At 52.3% G+C, this 20,009-nt stretch overlaps 2 protein-coding genes across 3 annotated transcripts; both read right to left on the bottom strand.

Moving 5' to 3' along the window:
- Positions 1 to 1,498: 1,498 nt before the first annotated feature.
- On the bottom strand, positions 1,499 to 9,640 carry S100A10 (S100 calcium binding protein A10). Of its 2 annotated transcripts, none has more exons than XM_088137186.1 (3): positions 9,504 to 9,640; positions 2,825 to 2,987; positions 1,499 to 1,985 (listed from the first exon to the last, which is right to left on the bottom strand). In XM_088137186.1, exons 2-3 carry the CDS (start codon positions 2,954 to 2,956, stop codon positions 1,821 to 1,823), a joined length of 297 nt encoding a protein of 98 aa, XP_087993312.1. In that variant the 5' UTR covers positions 2,957 to 2,987; positions 9,504 to 9,640; the 3' UTR covers positions 1,499 to 1,820. The 2 variants fall into 2 exon arrangements, with proteins under 2 accessions (XP_087993312.1, XP_087993313.1); XM_088137187.1 differs by having other exon boundaries at positions 2,825 to 2,968; positions 9,504 to 9,627.
- Positions 9,641 to 14,942: 5,302 nt separating this feature from the next.
- S100A11 (S100 calcium binding protein A11) lies at positions 14,943 to 18,572 on the bottom strand. Its single transcript, XM_007428802.2, has 3 exons — positions 18,415 to 18,572; positions 15,751 to 15,909; positions 14,943 to 15,252 (listed from the first exon to the last, which is right to left on the bottom strand). The coding sequence occupies exons 1-3, from the start codon at positions 18,415 to 18,417 to the stop codon at positions 15,085 to 15,087; spliced, it is 330 nt and encodes a 109-aa protein (XP_007428864.1). The 5' UTR covers positions 18,418 to 18,572; the 3' UTR covers positions 14,943 to 15,084.
- Positions 18,573 to 20,009: the final 1,437 nt, after the last annotated feature.

The raw sequence follows: 20,009 nt of genomic DNA on the forward strand, positions 1-20,009 counted from the left end.
ATGGCTCCTTCCTTTCTTCATTGCGGGGGGCCTTAAACGATGCTCAGGGGTGGCCAGACCAACACTGCTGCCCTCGGCGGAAACAACGGGGCCGAAGCCTCAACAGTCACGACGCCCCTGCGGGGTGGGCGGTCTGTTGGAGCACGCAGCTCGTGCCCGTCCGAACCTTTGAAGGACGTAAGGGCGAGGCCTTCCCTGCCCCGTTTAAAAATGCAAATTATTACATTGGGTTGACGCTGGGCGTCCGGAATGCAACGGATGCGTGGAATGTGTGAACGTTAGCCTTTATTTCTTCAATTCATGCAGCCGCCTCCCTCCCTGGGCAGGAATTCAAACCCGAGACCCGCTCGGCTGCAGCTTGGCCTCAGTCCCACGGTATTACATTTTCAACCCTGGCTCCCTTTGTCCTTCGCACCAGCCTCGCCTTCCTGCAGATTTGCGCATTCCTGCACCCTCCAGCTGAAGACGCGTGCCCCGATATCCATTGGCCACACCCCAAAAGTCCCTCTTGCCCTTCTTAACCCCCCTGAAAAAGGACCCGCTCTGGAGAAGGCGTGATTTTGAATTCGGAGTAATGCAAAGCAAGCAGGAAGGATTGTTCTTTTAAACAAACCCTCGGTTGTTATCTGTCCCGTGCACGGAAAAGGCCAAGACCTTCTCTCCCATCTGGGAATCTTCTCCCAGCCCAACAAATGATGATTACGGGCGTTTCCATGTCTGACGTCAAGGACTTTTGGCCCAAGCCCCAGGGGCCGGAAACACGGAGGGGAACGAATCCCACCCCCCGAAGCCAGAAAATTGGCCTTCTGTCTTTCAAAGCCTGCCCCAACTTGTGAAAAGTCACAAGTGTGGATTTGATGGGCTTGATTGAAAGGCTCCCCGGTCCCCTGCGATGAGAAAGCAGTGGATTTCGTATTTGCAAACTTTCCCCTTCTGCTCCCCCTCCCCAATATTTTCATTTTTTAAAGCCTTTCCAGAGTTGCTATGGAGCTGGGCGGTCTTGATGTTGAAATCAGAAATCAATAAAAATACAAAGTCCTGCCCCAAAACCGTAACAGGAGAGTGGCAGGAGGTCCGATATGCTGCCAGCTGAAGCCTGTAAAAGGAGATGAAAATATTGCAAAATTCCCGGGCGTGGGGTTTGTGCCATGGGGCAAAGCACCCCAACGATTGATTTATTTAAAAAAAATTTCTACCACACCCCGATTAAAAAATAAACATATCTTCCCCTAAAAGTGGTTCTGATCAGATCCACGCACCTTTCCCAGGATTACAGCATTATTTTCCTGGGTGGGGGGGGAGCCTCTGTTCCCTCCCACCCTGTATTGGCTCATATTGGTTTGAAAATATCCTGGATTAGGCACACGATCAGGGTTTGATGCCCGGGGTTGCTCGAATCTTTCGAGCCCAGGGCAGACGTCTTTCTGGACAAATTCCATTACCTCTTACAGTTACTGGAGTTTTATTAATAGTAACAATAATGGAATAGACACGCCGATACAAAAAAAAATGTTTTATTTTTTGGCCGAGGACACAGCATAAGGAAAAAGTAAGCGTATTTTCTGGTGGAGACTGGGTGGTCTCTGTGTGTAGCTGGTTTTCACAATTTTATTAGGGGTTAGATTCTCCTCTACGTTGTCAGCTCGGGTTGTTAGGCCTACGACAAGGTGGGTCACTTCGAAGCAGAACGAACTGGCTTTGGATGGGGAAGCGGGCAGGCGGGTTGGGTGGGCTCGGCGGGCACCGCTGCAGCTCTCGAGGCCCGGCTGTGCCACCATGCGCCGTCAGTGTTTGGGAAGAGCAAGCTGTGCCTCCTCTGCTTAGTACTTCTTCCCCGTTGGTTTCATTTTCTTGATATAATACTCGTTGCACCCGTTGGTCAGCCCGGCGAAGAGAGACAGGTAGCCCTCGAAGCTGATTTTGCCATCTCGGCACTCCTCCAGGTTCTTCATGATCCGGTCGATGGCCATGGGGTCCTTCTGGTTCTAGAAGTGGGTTTTAAAAAAGCAGAGGAGGGGGGGGTCATGATGGAGAAGGAGAAGATGTGAAGGAGGATGAGCAGATGATCATGATGGAGAAGAGGAGGAGGATGAGAGAATCATGATGGAGGAGAAGGAGAAGATGAGATGATCATGAAGGAGCAGGAGCAGGAGAAGATGAGATGATCATGATGGAGGAGAAGGAGAAGATGAGATGATCATGATGGAGGAGATGATGAGAAGGAGGATGAAGAGATTGTCATGATGGAGGAGGAGGAGATGAGAAGAAGATGATGAGGGTGAGATGATCAAAATGGAGGAGGAGGAGGAGAAAAGGAGGATGGAGGAAGAGAAAGAGGAGGAGGAGAAAGAATTTTTAAAATGTGTGTTCATTTTATGGGGACAGTTCTCTCCAGGGATGGTTCTCAGGAGGACCAACCACCATCCCTTCTATTTCTGAGCTCCAGAAGGCAGCCCAGACCACACCACCCCTGCCCACCAGAGATAAGAACGGCCTTGGAGCTGTGCATATTTATCCGGCAAAGAAGAGGATTCCAGACAGGTTGGAATCTCAAGGTGCTAGACCTGGGCGAGGAAGGTTTTCTTCTCTTCCTTCATTCTGAAGATGAGAAAGATGCCCTCTTACTGAAGCCAACAGGAGGGTGGTTGAACATCTCAGGATATTCATCCTGAAATCCAGGGGAAGCAGAACCTACAGCGGGCGCTGTTGGGAGGACCCAAATACGAGCTTCTTGCCCACCTGATTCTCGAAAGCTTTGCATTCTGGGAAAAAAACCACAAAAAATCCCCCTGTCCCTCCTCAATCTCTGTATTTTCTCACTCACTTCCATGTATCCTGGAACCTCCTTTTCCATCAGCTGCCGGAGATCGTCTTTTGTTAAGTAGTTCTTTTCGCCGGCAAATTTATGGAAGGTGAACATGACTGTTTCCATAGCGTGCTCCAGCTGGGATGGCATCTTGGCGGGGATCTAAGGAAGCAGAGCAAGTCTAAGGAAGGAACAAAAGAGTGTGGTTGGTTTTTCTCCCCCCATCAAATCAGGGGGGCTGGAGAAGTTTGCACAGAATAGACCCAACCCTTGTTCCCCTGGAATTTTAGGACCACCATATCCCTGTCTTGAACCCAGTCCTAATCTGGAGCAAAGGCTATTGAGCAGCGCAGAGCCGAATGGATAGGACTGCGTCATAAAAGGCGTTCGCGTTCCAACTGCCAAGCCTGGATGTATCATGCAAACTGAGGGAGCATGCAGATTTTGCCCTTTTTTCTTTATAAAAACAAACCCTTTGCATCCTCTGAATCAATCCTCGGAAGGTCACCGAACACCAAGTTCCTCCCTCGGCAGTTGGGTTCCCGCATCTCTGACTGCAGAAAGATCTCTGCCACAATAGGGACTAGAAACCTGGTTTCGTTTCGGAAGGGTAACGCTCCCCTTTGGGAACCGCGCCAACGTCTCCTCCCTCCCCTTTCCAAATTCTGTTCCTCTCCCCTTCCTTCCACGTTCCTTCCACAAAACCGCTGCGAAACATCGATGCGACCCGTTGTAGAGACAGAGGGGCCTGGCTGTGGGCGGTCGTAACTCAGGGACCCACCCACCTCTCACATTCCTCCCCTCGCTGGCTGGCAGGAGGGATCGTTCTGTGCTTGCTTTCTTTGGGAAAGAGTCAAAGGATCCACCCGTTTCTAAGCTGCTGGGGGCCTTCTGGACGGCAGAAAACCGAACGGCCGCGTCTGACGTTGGGCAAAGCTCATCCTGACCATGCACCGTTTTGATAAAGTCCATCTGCCGCTGTTCACACACCGGTGTAACCCGATGACTCATTGCAGAGGGAAGGGCGCTGTAGACGTGCTCCCATGACCCCACTGGGATGGTGATCCATGCTCCAAAGAATGAGCATAGTACAAGCCCTGTGGTTGAAGATTACCAAATCCGTTCCTTCTCTTTTGGAATGACTCATCCCTGCTCGTAATACACATAAGAATTTAGGACCCACCTTTCTGTTTAAATAAAAGGGCCAGGTGCACCCCACACCCTGTGCCCCACGGTTGCAAAGTGGAATTTTTGGCATTTGCAGCTCGTGGTGGGAGAAATGGAACGGGAAAGAGAGATTCTGTTTAGTGCAAAAAAGCATTCGCCGATCTCCCTCTTCGGGAAACCTGGGACGCCGAGAGCAGTTTCAAACAAGAATTCTCGGGAACGGTCACATCTTGCGGCAAGGTGAAACCGTGCGCCTTTGTGTGTTGTGCACCTCAATCAAGGACTGCTCTGTTCTCACTTGCAAACTCTGGGTGCTTGGAAGCCCACGGGGGCTTTCCGGTGCCCTCCGTCTCCAAGAAAACTCCACCGAAAACTCGTTCTTTGCCATGTTATTATTTTGAAAGTTGGATACACCGAAGGCTTTGTAATTTGGCACGTTGGGTACATTGTTCTTTGTTGTGATTTGGAGGTTGCAATGGCAACACAACGCTGCGTGGGAGGCTTAGGAGAGCGTTTTTTGGTCAAGCAAAAGGGCTCGCTTCAATTCCAGCTGTTTTTGTTTTGTTTTTTTTAACCGCTGGGCAATAAAGGCGTTTTTGCAACTTTGGGTCTAAACTGGGGAACCTTTTCACACAGGACTATCCTGGGAGGACAAACGCGGCTAGTTCTTTCCTATTCTTGGAAAAAACCTCCTTTGCAGGGCCAGAACTCCCCCAGCTGGATTGCGGTGCCCGGTTTCGCACTGGCAAGGATGGCATTTTCCAGCATTCCAAAGGAGCAACTTAAAATCATAAAACTGCAACGGTTTCTCTCCTTTCTTTTTCTTCAAAGCGTCTCCTGTAGCAGAACGGTTGCAGAATCACCCGGAGATGGAAAGGCGATCTTTTGCAGACCGGCAGCCTTACCAACGGGAAGCAACGTGGCCTCACTGCAAGGGCACCCGGCTGACTTCCTCCCGGGTGTTCCTTCCGCAGGGGTGTTCGTTGAAGCTGGCTTGGAAGGGGTGCGGAGGGCCGATCGGGGAGGGGGAGGTCCCCCTCCTGGTGGTTGCAATGAGTAAGCAGAGCTTTTGGGCACCTCGCCCACTTTTCCGGCTTCTGCTGCAGTCCCAGCGCTGTTTCCTCCGAGCCAAAGGGCGTGGCATTTGTCGGCTGCCAATCTCCCCGGAGAAGGCCTTTGGCACCGAAGGAAAAAAGAACAATCTAGACTTGCAGAAAGCATGCATTTTACAATGCAGATCCATGTTTCTCAGCCTTGGCGACTTGAAGACGGGTGGACTTCAACTCCCAGAATTCCCCAGCTGGCTGGGGAATTCTGGGAGTTGAAGTCCACCCGTCTTCAAGTCGCCAAGGCTGAGAAACAAGGATGCAGAATAAACCAGAACGGGGCAATTTGTTTTTTTGGTGCATTTCTCAATGCTGAACTCGATCGGGCCTAAAGTCACCCGCGTTGCTCTCTTAAGGGCTAGCGCCTTGCTCCTTTTAAACCTCTCCTTGAAAGCCATCTGCCCGTCTGCTGCAACCCCAGGTTGGTTTTTCAATGTACGCCATGCAAACATGAATGCAATGATGCCTTTGCAAATTCCAGGCCGTGTTTTTGGAGGCCCCTCTGGCTAAAAATCTACAGTCTTATTCCCCGCTCTTATTAAATGATGCCCACCTCTTTTCGGGGAAGCACGAAAACGGGCTTCGTGCAATGTTAAAATCAGAGAAAAACAAAATCTTCCGGGGGGAATAAATCACCTAGACACTTGCAAAGATATTGCATTGCGTGGCCCCCAATTTTAAATTCGGCTCTGGACCAGCGATCCGTCCAGCTACGTCCGAGAAACCCAACGGTCAGATTCCCCCGTGTTTGTTGTACCTGAGTTTTTTCCTCTATTCACAGCTGAGCAAATACACCTTTTCAAAGCACAACAGCAATAACTCTCGTGTGTCAGCTTGCTGCATTAAGTGGTCGAGCGCTCTTAAAAGTGCAAGCCTGGGGGGGTCCAAATCTTATTTTTTCCAAAGTCACTCAAGTTCACAGCTCATCCTGCTTGGCCCACGTATGCAATTCCACCCATACTCATGAAAGTTCACTGGCATCCTGTGTCCCTTTCTCCTGCACCCCTTTGTCACCCAAGCCTCAAATGAAAGAAACAAAGATGTTTACACCCATCGGGCAACAGAATTTGATGCTTCCTCCACCTCTTTCAAAGACATCTACGCTACGGAGTTGTCATGTAGCCTCTTCTGGCTAGGAGTGATGGATTTTCCAAGGTTTAGCTGGCTGGGTGTGGCATTTCTTAAACTCAGAAGGCTGCCTTGCCAGATGCAAATGCTGGCCAACCCCGGGAGGTGCAGCGCGGAAGATTTCTAAACAGCCAGCATGGAGGCCTTCAGCCTCTTCAAGGACACCTCGCAACGTCCCCGCATTGTGCAGGGAGAGAAAGAAACGTTTAGGGAACATTTTGAATCCAGCATCAGAAAAGATCAGAGCAAAGATCAGAGACAGGATCTGCCACAAATTCAGAACCCCCCCCCCGACTCCCCAAAACGACCACCTTTCCAACATCTTCCATCCGACCTTTCCAAGACTCCAGAGCTCAAGAAGGAGACCAACAACATCAAAGCAATGTTCTTTCCATCAGATGACAAAATCCTTCCAAGCTCATTTTCTTTTTATCTTCTGTTTTGGGAGGGGGGTGAAATTCAAGCTTCCTGCACCTAGAAACCTAGCCACTCAGGACGACAGCCAGGAGAAACTCCTTCTCCCTAGCAGGTTGGGGAGGACCGTGCCGATCCCAACCAAAGGCTGATTTAGAAGCCCAGATTCCTATGTATTGGTTATGGACAAGCGATAGGAATGTCCTATTTTTTTTAAAGTTGACTGGGTATCTGCACCGTTTTGCAAAAATGGCGTGCTGGGGCTCATGGTTGCCCCTGGGAAGCTGACCAGCAGGATGGGGAGAAAGCAACCCCCTCTCCCTCCGAGGCTTCCCAGAAACTGGGAAGGTAGACTGCTCCCAAAGCTGGAGGCTTCATTAACAAACGCAGTTAATTATGCTGGCCGACTCAAACCACTCCCCGGCACTGCTGCTGATTTTTTGCCGCTGTGCTGAACGGGATGGTATGGATGCTAAGACTGCAAGATAATTTAGAGGCTTCTTGTCAGAGATAGAGTCAAACTTCCCTCCCCGCTGGATAAACATTACCAAACCAGCGCCTTACACACCACCCAAGCCGTGTTGACTTTTAGGGAACGTCCCATTTCAAAGACCAGTTGATTAATTCTGCTGCCGTTCTGACTCTGCTGCAATGTCAGGGAGGTTTATCCACCCTGAATCGCCCGGTGCAGGCGTCGGAAGGGAGCTTCAAGGCCATCCAGTCCAGCCCTCGGATCAGGGCAACATTTGCAAGAAAAATGGCAAAACGAAAACCTGCAAATTTTTGGCCCGGCTAAGGATGGTGGAGGAGCGATGCAGCACCGATGGAGTTTATCTTCCTCTTTTCTACTGGCGTCTGCTGGGCTGGGGGGAGATTTCTCGGTCCCCAAGCCTTGTTTAGCCAAGGGTGGGGTTAGTTCAGTTTTCATCTGTATCCTGCCTCTAAATACTGGGAAATCGTGCCACCAATTTTCAGCAGGGTGTGTGCGTGTTGCGGTAGCCAAGAAGGGGCTCGCTGCTTGTTCCACCCTGCTAACAATGCAACGGAGCGGGAAGAGATTCAGGGGTGGGCCAGGCAGCTGCGTTTTCACCTGGTTGTGGAACTCCTTGCCACTAGAAGCTGCCACAGATGCGTTAGCTCAAGCGGCTTTCGAAAGGGCACGGGGCGGAAAGAAAATTCCCAGGCCATCTCTCGGTGGCTGCAAGGTGAGTGATGCCCTATTTACCCAGGGGGAAAGCAGCGTCTTGATCTAGCAAGGCGGGGCAACACAAGATGGAACCTCCACGCGCAGAGGCAGTCTACCTCTAAGAACCCCTCCCCAGGGAAGCTGGAGGCTGGGTTCCAAGCAGCAGTGGGTCTCCCACGGGCTGCAGAGCATAGTTCACCCCGGGCGCTTTCAGCCTGGCATTTGAGGCCTTTCTGCCCCCAGCTGGAGCACAAAACGCCTCCCGCCAAGGCCAGCCTGTTTGCGAAGCAGATGCGTTTTCTGATGGCTTCCAAGCCCCACCCATCGGCTTTCTAAAATGGGGCAGAGGGGGTGGGCCCAGGCTAGGTTATCCCAGATCTGAGGGATCCCTTCTATTGAGAGCAGGCGAGGAACTCCCAGATGTGGCTTTACGCCATCTTATGTAGGTCACTGAAAGGAACGAGAGAAACACCCGCTCTTTTATGTTCATCTGGTTTTTGCTGCAGTGGGCCCGCTGTTTCCTGTCCTGCCCGCCCCCCCCCGCTTTCAACTTGACAATCTTACCAGCCACCTCTCCGTAGGCCCCCCCCCCCCAACGCAGGAACTTAAAAACCACCACCCACCCTGAGACTCTTCGGTCCCCTCCTGCCCAAAAACCTCGCTTCCAAACCAGAACTGGAGAGTGGATGGAAATCCAGATGCTTAACGGCCCTGGCAGGGCAGGGTCCTCCAAGGAAGGCGTTTTGAAAGAAAAGGGAGAAGAAAAAGCAGAGGCCGTTGTCAGCCAAACCCACACACACGCACACGCACCCCGCCCCACCCTACACACATCCGACCAACCCAAAGGGATTTGTTGATTCTTAAAATGTTGTGGCCCGGAGTGCCCCAGTGCAGAAGCCCCCAGGAGAAAGTCACTGCACGGCACATAAATGCGGGGGCTTAACTTGGGGAAAACTCGATGCTTCCGTTCCCGTTAGGAACCCTGAGGACTAGCATCTTGTCGCCCTTCCAGCGGCACACCTGCTCTGCAGCCCAGGCAGAGCTCCGTCTCTAAGCCTTCCCGGGGAGGGCGGAAGACCTAAAACTGAAAGGCGGTCGCCAAGCTTCTGCCTTTCAATCGGGGTCTCTGCTTCCGCGGGGCGCAGCGCTTCGCTTCGCTTCGGCTGTTGCCCAATGCAAAGGGGGGGGGGAGCAGACCCACTTGCCCAGCGCAGGGCGTAACCCGCCTCCCCCCGCCCGCAACCCCAAAGAAAACGCCTCTCAGAAAATGGAAGGGCCCCCCAGAACCCGTCGGCAACGTCAGGGCGCAAAGCGGAGCCCCCCCACCCCGTGGCGCTCTTCCACCAGGACAGCCGGGCACACACGTACACAGAGTCCACCCCCACCCCGGCCACACCCTGACCCGAAGTGCGCTTTTTCTGAGCTCGCCTGCCGAGCCGTGCGCTTGCTCCCCTTCTCCCCAATGTTCGTGGGTCTCCCGCGGGCTACAGAGCGAAATTCGCCCCGGGCGCAGAGGTCTGGGGGCGCCTCCCTCCACCGCGGCCCCCTCCCCCGAGGAGAGACCCCCCCCCGCCTTTTTAGGATCGGGAGGGGAGAGCAAACCCCCTTCCGCGGGCCCAGGGAGCCGCGCGTCCCGCTTCTACGCGCGCCCTCCCTGCGCTCCCCGTTGCGCGCGGCGCGCCCGAGAGAGACTCACCCGCGGGCCGGGTCGGAGCGAGCAGCCTGGAGCGACGGCTGGCAGAGAGAGAGTGAGGCCGTCCAGCCACCGCCTCCGCAGCTCTCGCCAGGCTGGGCTGGGCTGGGCCGGGCTGGGCCGGGCAGGGGGCGGAGAAGCCGGACTCGCATCGCCAGCCGCCGCGCAGGAGGAGAAGCCACCTTTGGAGCGGTGCCAGGGCCTCGGTGCCAGCCGTAGCGGGCTGGGCGCCAGGCAACTGCAGACGGCCTTACAGGGGCGCTTCCTCCTCGGCCAGCTCCGCGGGGGCACAGCCTTGCGTTTCGGAGGCCCCCGCCCCGATCTAGAGACGTTGGAATCTCTTCGGGGTCTCCCATCCAAATCCCAGCCCCAGCTTAGTGGCTCCAGGCAGCAGTCTCTTCTTAGCTCCCCTTTAACAGCTGAGCCTCTGCCAGTTGCAAAGTAGGCACAAAGTCAGAGGCTAGCCAAGGACCAAATCTCCGATGGCCAGCCCTGTGAGGGAGGCCAGGTCCAGAAACAGGCGCTGGACTGTACAATCGCCTTTCCAAATCCTTTCTTAACCCCTTCGCCTTCCCCTCAGGCCTCTCTCAGCGCCTCAATGCCCGTCCACCATCATCCAGGCCACTGGGGTCCTGCATCGCCTTGCTACCAGAAGCCAAACGTAGGCCTGGAAATTCAGTTTAAAAATTGCGACGTTGGCCACCAAGCCTCGCTTCCTCAAATTGCGATGGGCTTTCCCCTCCTTCCCCTTTTCGGCCTGGAGTGTCAGCTCCTTCTTCTACACCCTGGAGAAAAAAGATGAGGCACACTTGTACGTAGAATCAGGGTTTCCCCTTAGTGAAAGGCAGATTGTCGGGGGGAATCCTAAACATCAGAGATGCCCTGCTCCAAAGCAGCCAGATAGAGTGCTCTTAGCAGGGGTGCTTGAAATAAAGTTGGGGGCTCCCCAAGGCAAACTCCCTCCCAGGAGGTACAGCTATCCTGCATTCTCGGTCCCCCCCCAACCTTTCCAGCCCTGCCACCTGTTTTCCTCCTCTGCATTCCTGAATTCCATCACCGAGGGCAGAGTGAGATGCAAACTCACGTGTTATTCTTGGCTGCTTCGCCTGTGTTTCTGCTTGCCTACGCCCCGTTCAGACATTTGGAAGAAGGGGGAGGCATTTTTCCAGGGTTCAGGGTCAGAAAAGATATGCTGTCTCAGTACAGAAAGCAGAAACAGCTGGGTATTTAGCAAGGCACCCAGATGAACAGAGGACGAATGCAGTTTGTGTCACACGGAAGCATTTCCAGGAAGATCGAGTAAAGCTGTCTTTCCTTGGTTGAGGGGTCTCTGGGAAGGGGACCCCGTTTCCTAATATTACAGCCATCCCAAAGGAATTTCCCCTGGTCTTCTTTTAGGATGTTGCTTGTGTAAGTCCCAGTCTGGTCTACAGCCCTGGGATTTTCTTGTGGCCTCCCATCCAAGACTCGATCCTTCTTCACTTTTCGGGCTCAACCAAGGTGGGTGCGAGCATTTGTTCACACGTGGTCTGAGGGAAACAACCTGATATCAGATCTGTCCGTGACCCAAACGAGACAGACAGAAGCAGAAAGATGGAGAGAGGAGCTCCTGTGCCAAAGAACGGGCTGTCATTCTGCGGCAGAGCTCGGATGGGAGAAAGAGGCCCACGATTTGCACGCTGATTTGAACTTTCATTTCGCTATAAACAGGGCTGGCGTTTGAGACGTAGCAGGCACTGGAGTTCTTTCTTAATGGCTTCTCAGCTTGTCTACCGTAAAGCTCTTTATCCAAAGTGTCTGAATCCTTTTCTGCCCCTTTGAATGATCCCAGTCTAGACTGTCAGGAGTTGCTCCAAAATTAGGGGTTTCCTTTTAACCCTGCTTTTCCCTCCTCCCCCAAACCCCACCGAGGAGGAGCATGTGGTCCAGGGAAGCCCCTTACCCCTAAATTTGTTTCGTTGGGTGAGTTCGTTCGGGAGCGATCACCCCCCCCGCCTTGCTACGGCGAAGGAAGCGCCCCATAAACTCGACCACGGTGGAAAGACAGCTGGGCAAGTCAACAGAACAGCACCATCATTTTGGTCTGAGCCTCTCTGTCCTCCGTTGGGGGCAGTAGATTCTTTCGTAATGCCAGGATCTGCCCCCCGCCCCCTCGCCCCCCCACTGCTGTCCCACGTGACTCGGCTGAGTTTGGATATCCAGCTAAGACCACCTAGGGAACAAAGAGGGGGAAGAAAGGAGAAGAAGAAAACCTGTTTGGGCTCGTTTGGCAGGCTTTTCAAGAGATCAGATAACAGCCTCATCATCGTCATAAAAAAGTTCACGAAACCGGGCCCCGGACAACATTCCCTCCTCAATTTCTTCCGGATTTTCACCTTTGGAACTTCCAGCAGCACCAACTAAGATTGATAAAAATGTGCGTGTGTGTTTCATTTCATGTTCCCTGGACGGTGCCTCTGCCAATCACCCAACAGCCCGTTTCTCCCCCCCAGTAAATCCAAATCGCGTTGGGGGTGGGCATTTCTTATTGGCCCCCCCAGTCGTTCCCGATTTTATATCCCACTTTGCTGGGAATTTCTCTCCGACCGGCTCCAGATCAAATCTCGCGGCTAAACGGGCTTTGGGTTTAGAAGTCGTCTGCTAACGTGGGGCAGGGGGTTATCGATCAGCTAACCTTGCCAGCCTTGTTCGGAGCAAGGCATGGAGCCCTGGCATTGTTGGGGGTGGGTCTGGCACACTTCTCGGCCTCTGTTTTGACACCTCCTTAATTCTCCCTCAAATGCACCAGGTTTGGTCCAGGCTGGCTGTCCTGGTTGCCACGTCTTTAGCCTGCCTCGGTTTACACACATCTGCATTTTCCAAGCCTCCATCAAACAGCTGTTATCACTTGGCTTCCAGCTGCCTTGGAAACACTCCAGTCAAACCCTGAGATATTTTCTGGGTGTTGTTTCTCGCGTATTCTTTCTGCCAGAAAAAATGGTTCTGTTGACTTCCCAATTTCCACGTGGGTTTGTGCTCCCACATAAGATGGCTGTGGATGCCACCGGCTCTGTTTCTTGTTGTGAAGCATTGAAAGTCCTGCTTTGGCCAAATGGGGCAGGCAACGCTATTTGAGGCATGGCAGTAAAGGAAGACTAAATGAGGAGGGAAGAGGAAAAAATGAGCAAAGCCAGGCACCCATCCTAAGACTGGTTTTTATGTAATGCCCAGCTGGTTATATCATTCAGAGGGAAGTATGACTCTGATGCAAAGAGGTTTACTAATCCTTGTGTTATGTGCCAAGGATGAGTTGTGCAAGAGATTTCAAATTGGCCCATAAGTTGCCTTGCTGGGGGATGGTGGTGGTGGCCCCAAACATTTTTTCTTTGGAAACAAAGCTTGTCTTGGAAGGCAAGTCTCCGTGGATTTTCTGCTCCTGGGTGGATCTAGAATACCGCCCCCCCACACACACCTGTCAATCAGTGAGCCAAACTTTGTCTTACCTGGTATAGCCCTCTTGTGTGGGAGTGAGCGCAGAGAAAAAAATCCAGGCAACAGGAAGAAGTGGGGGGAAAATGGTTGAATCTTTCTTTCCGGCACAAACGGGTGTTGGAAAGGAAGCAAGGGAAAACATGGAAAATTGCAGTCATAGGAATTTCATCTACTGGCTGGTGTTACAATAGGGGCTGAGTTCCCATCACAAATGACGTATTCTGCTTTATTTTTGCCCAGTTTAGTAGGCTGCATGAACACAGATGATCCTAGACAGGTGTTTCTCAACCTTGGCCGCTGGAAGAGGCGTGGACTTCAGCTCCACCATCCTAGACCATCAGATCTTCCTTTAAAGCCTGGCGGAGCGGTCCTGGATGCAGAAGAACTCCTTCGCTTTTATTATAGAAAATTGGAGTTCTGGAGCAACTCTGCTTCTGCTTCTCCAGGCTTGGCACGCCGACCCTTTGGGGTGGACTTCTGGGTTTGGTTTCGACCTGCAGCAGGCCGGTGCCAGCTTGGAGGAGGAGTTGGAAACAAAGCATCTGCATCTTCCAGGTGCCAAGTCTCAGCGGCACGGTCGTTATTCACCAGTGGTGACAAGCAGCCGAAACTCTGAGCGACCCACCCTGGCTTTCTGGCAATGCAGCCTGGGGAGGTCACTGAGAAAACAGCTCTGGCAGATGAGAAGTTTGCTGGATTTCTGGAATACCTGTTTTTTTTCCTTTCTTTTTTATGACTTCTGATGCACACAACACCGCCTGGGGGTTGCAAAGATTGGCCATGGAAAGAAGATAGAAATGGAACTTGGGGGGACTTCGTTATGCCTTCTGATCTGCAATAATGCCAGTTTTTTTTTCCAGAATGGGGGAATTAGAAGGGACCCCAAGGGTCATCTGGGGCTACCACGTGCAGAAGGAAAGAATTCAACCTTCTACGAGAGGTTCTTCTTACAAGCCTCCAAAGATGGAGCACCTACCACTTCCATGGGCAGACCGTTCCCACCAGTTGAAGCCCCCACCGCTTTAATAGCACTCATTTAATGGAATCCCTTCCTTACATTTCATTGCATCCATGAACTCCTCCCTGCAAAGAAGGATCACGTCCAAGCTGACCGGACTTGGTGGAAACATCTCCAGAACTTTCCTCCAGGAGTATAAACAGCATTAGCTTTAGGTCACTTGGGACTGTCTTCTCCAGAAACTTGCCCAGACCATCCTGCTTCCTCAAAAGAGGATCACAGAGATGATAAAGTAAAAAGCATCGAGCTTTTCCCCCCCCTCCTCTCACCCATCTTCTGCCCCAGAGACAGAGTTTGGCCCTGAAATCCCAAACGACAAACTAGGAACCCAGGGGAAAGTTTTTTTTAAATCATTCCAAAGTATTTTTCCCAGGACTCCTTGCTCGGGGAGGTTGGAGGCCTGGTTTTGTATCTGGGGTGTGTTTTGCCTGTGATTGAAATTCATTTTGGAATACTGAATATATCTTTATGTCTATCTCTGTATCTTCATCTATATATGTGACACTGCCCCCTAGTGGCTCAACCTGGTATGGCCCATGGAGGAAGATGTCTGCATCCGATTTTTGAACATCAGCATTGCGGAAATCATTTTTTTGCTGGCAAATATGCCTGATTCTCCTTCAGCGTTACCCAAGGCAGCAGAGAACTTTACGTCTTGCAAGGAGTCCCACTGGAGAGTCTAAAAGAAATAAATAAAATCCACCAGGACTAGACCTCTTGAACGCCTGAACAGCAATCCGCTCCCTGGCTGCAAGCTAGAATCCTACCTGCAATCTCGTTTTGCGCTTTCCCTAAACACAGAGGGCTAGAAACTTTATTTTTAAAACAAAAGCCGAGCCCTTGGGGGTAGGGATTCGGAGGGGGCATTCCTGAACGATTCCTTTTCTCCAAGGCTGACTTCCCCGGTGCTGGAAATGAGTAGCCCTGCTAATTGGTCCACAGACAACCAGACATCTGCTTTATTCTTGATTTTATTCAAATTTAAAAAAGAAAAAAAAGTAAAGGACGTCGCACACCGTTCTCGATCAGGACCTTACGGAATTCACCGATTTTGGAATGTTTCGGACGACGTGGCTTGAAATGGCCCGGATGCCTTCACGGTTTCTTGTGGCACGCGCTGGTGGGCGAGGACATCGCGTGTTTGTGGCAGGCCTCTGCCAGTCCTCCGATCAGATTCAAGAACTCAGAAAAGTCCAGCTGCCCGTCGCTGTTCATGTCCAGCTTCTTCATCATGCGGTCAATGACGCCTGGATCTTTCTGGTTCTGCAAAGCACAAAAAAAGATCACGGGAGATCAGCTGGGCCTCTTTGGACCCCCGAAATGGATTTCTTGAGGGTGCAAATGCCTCCCCTGCCAAATGTTCCAGCTGTTGATAAAAGAAAATATCGTCATCCTGGACTACGCTCCGTTGCTATACTGTAACCGGGCCTTCACACAAGTCATCAAGTGATAAAATCTCAGCATTTTTCATGGGAAACTGGGCCTGCCTGGAAACAGCACCCAAAATGTCTCTTGAAATTGCTGGTTGATCCGTCCCTCGCCTGGTTCCGACCACAGTCAAGTAAAAACACGCGCTAGGCGTCCGTCTCAGTTGCCTAAGCGGCTATCCCAGTTTGCAGTTCTTTGTCTCACCACTAGGGGAGCCCATGTCCACAAAGGACGATTCCCAGGTTGAATCCTAAAAACTTCCCCGGCTGCATCATTCATAGATAGATAGATAGATAGATAGATAGATAGATAGATAGATAGATTAAATTGTACCTTTGTGAAAGATCCCAGCTCCGTGTCCATGAAAATTTTGAATTCCTTCTTGGAGAGAGTGCAGTTGCTCCCTTCCTTCCCAGCGTAGCGCTGGAAAACAGCCAGTAGTGATTCGATGCAGCGCTCGGTTTCGGTGGGGCCACCGGTATATTTGGAAGACTACAGAAGTTAAAAAGGGCAGATTTAAACACGCTTTAATCTTCAAAGCCTTCCGCCGCCACCCGCCCCAGCAATCCACTTTCCCATTTGACAGAGGTGCTGTGAATTATTTGGGGGGGGGGGGTTACCCCTTTGGTTTACCCCTTTGATGGGCCTGGGTGAAACAGCCTGGGTGTGGGCAGATTCCGGCTCCCATGGTCCCCAGCCTGGTTGAGAATGAGGGGTGCCAGACCCCCCAAAGGGAAATGGGAATGTGGAGTGAAACATCCTTTCCCCCCATCTCATCATTTTGTGGTCATTCAGTGTGGAAGGAAAAACAAAATTCAGGGCCTGGAAAAGGTTCACTCATGGGACGTGTGCCAAAAAGTTTAGGACAGGCTGGCCCACGAGATAGGAAGGGAGATTTATTATCTACAGAAACCAGGGATCCCGGATAACAGGAGGAGCTGAATGTCTGTAGCATCTGGACTCACTCAGGATTATCCTGAAGCAGCTCAGAAGCAGCCAAGCTCCGTGGAGTATAGACTATGCTGATCCAAGGGAGTTCCATTGGCCTTTGGGCCTCTGGCTCAGGGACGGAAGGATCCCGTTCATACCCCGATGCCCGTTCGTTGCATTGTGCAAGCCTAGGACAGCGTTGCTTTTAAACCTCCAGATGGTTTTTCAAACAGGTTGGCAGCAAAGGTGAGGATACGCAGGAGAAAGGGGAGAGGCACTCCTGTGAATTGGGTGAGGGCACTCCGCCCATGCCCAGAGGCTGTGGTTCTTTGGCTTGCAGAACCACCCTTGCTGTGTCCCCCTAGTGGCCTGTGCGGGAACTTATTATTTTTTCCAGACAAGGCCAAACGTCAGGCGGAAAGACGTCAGCCGACGGCTGGAGCCAGAGAGAGCTGAGTTTTTTCTTTTTTAAAGATATAGCCCATTTGGCAATGTGTGCGCACGCACACACATACACAACTTGGCAACTGCAGATGAGAGGCCCTGGAGTGTGGGTGGGATGAGAAGTTTGGTCCCGCCCTTGCAACTTAAACCCCTGAAGCCACAGAAGAAACCTACATTGCTCTCCCATCCCCAGTAACTGCACAGTTGCATTCACACAACAGTTCCTGGTTACTGAATTAGCCACCTTTCTGGATTCATGCAAGACATTTGGTCTTACCCTCTGGGTTTGCACAGCCCATTGATCCCCTCCCGCCAGACAAACATGTGACGGACTCAAGTTAACCCTAATCGGGATTAGCAGATGGTGGACTGGCCACCCTCTGGGTTTTAGCTTGGCCACGTTCAGTGCATGGTGGGAACCCCCAAGAATGTTTTTTCTTTTTTTAAGCTAAAGAAGGATGTCCAGAGGGGTTCACCCACTGGCCTGCAAAACTTTTGTAACCCAGGATTTGAGATGCCTTGCTGTGATGGATTCTTAGTCCTGTTCTGCTTCTGGATCTGTAACAGTTTCCTAGCTGACCTCCTCCTCCTCCACCTTTCAGAGCTGACTTTGCAAAAAATCAGCCAGCAGCATTATTTCCAGATCTTTTTATTGCTGGCAGCTACCAAATAAACCACTCCCCGAAGCACAGGAGCAGTGATTCTTTGGCAACCCACACTTAACAAACAGATCACTGGAATTAGCTGTCTAGGCAGAAATCCACTAAGGATCTTACGGGAAGGCAGATAAGCCACGAGACCCCACCTCTCTAACTTCTGCCTGTCCCACGGTTCAAACGAAGGATCCGCTTTTCTCCGGGGCAGCGCTTGGAGGCCCGGAACCCTTGTCTGGCAGGCCGAAATCCAACCGGTAACGATCTGCCTCCGGCCTAAGTCTTCACCTGCTGAGCATCTACCCCGGCCAGAGTTTTGGAGAAGGGGACCCCGAGCAATTCTGAAAGGGGTAGAGGAAGTCTGCCGACCGGCCCAGCCACACCCTTTCCCCCGGCCTCCTCCGTGGAAACAGAAAGGAAACCGCGATGCAAACGCGCAAGGCTTGATTCGACCGCCCGCCGGGGTCCGCTCCCCTGACCGAGCAGGAAAGGCGGGATCGACCCCGGCCGAGCGGAGAAAACCGGGGGAAATCCACATTTCCTGCCACGTTTCCGAACGAGCGGGAAGGGAGGCTGAGCAGGTGCCACACCTTGCCGGGCTTCTCCGCTGTCCAGCCTGAGGGTGCCCCCCACCTTTCCTGGACTCCCAGCCCGCCACATCCCATCATCCCCAGCCACCCCGGGAGGCAGGGGAACCGGAGCCCCCGCCCAGGCTGAAAAGGCTGGGAACATTCCGAAGGGGCGCAAGAAAGTCGGACATGGCGAGCTGCTCGGCCCCCTCTCCCGCCGCCCATTCCCGTGATTTCAACCCTGGCATCATTTTTTCCTCTTTTCTTGCCAACTTCCCCTCGCTGTTTTTTTGCCTGCGCTTCCTTCCCGGAGGGCGACCGGCCCGCCCGCGGACAAGGACATCCCCCCTTCTGTGACTGGGTGCGTTTCAGAGGCGCCCCAGGGGCGAGGGCGCGCTTACCATAGCTGTGGTCGAGAGTTGGCCGGGCAGAGCGGAAAGTTGGCGGCCGCTGGCGAGCTGGTCGCGGTGCGCTGTGGATCTGGGAGGGGAAGGGACGGCCCGGCCCCTCCCCGGCTCAGCCAACGCCCGGCTCTTCCCCGCCCAGGCGGCGTCTCCTCTTCCAGTTGAGCAATTGCGGCGGGACACGCTCCTTCGAAGCGCAGGCGCGCCCCACCTTGCTTCGTTCGCGCAGGAATGCGCTCGAGAAGTTGACTTTGCTGTTCTCCCAAATCCTGTTAACTCATCCTGCGCTGCTCGCCTGCTCTCTCTGGGTCTGCAGAAACCACCAGTGGGTGGGAAATCAACCCCACCTGCTCAAAATCGGCCCCTGTTTCAGTTTGAAGTTTGCAAATGGTTTCAGCCAGGAGAAAACCAGTTTCCAAATGGTTTGGCCCAGGAGAAAGCCAGTTTCCAAATGCTTTTGGCCCAGGAGAAAACCAGTTTCCAAATGGTTCGGCCCAGGAGAAAACCAGTTTCCAAATGGTTCGGCCCAGAGGTGCAGAAGGAGGAAACCTTTCCAAAGTTTTTGGATTCGTGTCAATATCCATATGGGAGGATGCTCAACACTTTGGACACCTGGAAAGTTCCCCAGATTTTCAATGCCTCCAAGAACCTGGAAGCCAGAGAAAAAAATTGCCCCCTCTGGTTTTAATCCCCCCACCTCTGGCACATGTTCTCCATTCAGGTCTCCCCGGGGCCCGAGGAAAACCAGAACTGGCTTTGCGGGGCCGAATCTGCAGGTTTCCAAATTTGGTTAGGCGGTTTGCAGGGCTTAAAATAAGCAGAAAAATAGCTGTGGGAAGGGGAGAAACGCATACCCGCAAAGAGGCCTTCTGGCAGGGGAAGTCTGCTTGCCAACACTGCGGGGAAGGAAATGTGGATGCCAAAATGTCGATTTTAGAGAAGTGGACAGAAACGTCCTTGAACGTTTTCATTTTCCGTTTTCGGGAGTTTGCACATTCACACTAAACTGAAGCATGCCAAAATAGGCTTACGATCAAAATTCTTCCCCAAATTCCCAATCCATAAAAGAGCTTGAAAAAAGGCAGGAAACCATTTTCTGCAGAGCTCTAATTTTCCTTTGTGCAAGTGGGCCAGCCAAGGGTGGTGTGTGTGTGTGCGCGTGCGTGTGTGACTCATCTTACAACTCCCAGCGTCTCTGAGTAACTGCTGGAAAGGAAAAAAAAAAACTTGGATCCTGGCAAATCTTTCCGTTGGCTTGTGGAGGTTTCCATGAGACACAGTCTACCTTGGCCATGTGCCACGGGCCAGCAACTACAGATTTTAGAAACTTTTCCACAACAACGAGGACTAGAACCTTGGCGGCGTTTCCAAAAAGACACCCCGAGAGAGCTGCCTTCGGTCCTGCAGAGCACATCCTTAGCGGATCCTCTCCCACCCAGCTTTCATCAGCTCTGGGTGTGAGTGCGGCAGATGTGCAAACTGGGTTTCGATGAATTAAATGAAGTATTTTCTGTCCCCCCTGCTCCCCAGGGAAGAAACAGTTTGCAAAAAGTAGGCTTCTTTTCAGAAGAATTTTTCAGAGATAAGCCAAC

This window comes from Python bivittatus, unplaced genomic scaffold, assembly GCF_059951505.1.
Source record: "Python bivittatus isolate LINGU-HERP-01145 unplaced genomic scaffold, Pbiv_v1 ctg000180_np1212, whole genome shotgun sequence".
In the NCBI taxonomy this organism is placed as follows: domain Eukaryota; kingdom Metazoa; phylum Chordata; class Lepidosauria; order Squamata; family Pythonidae; genus Python; species Python bivittatus.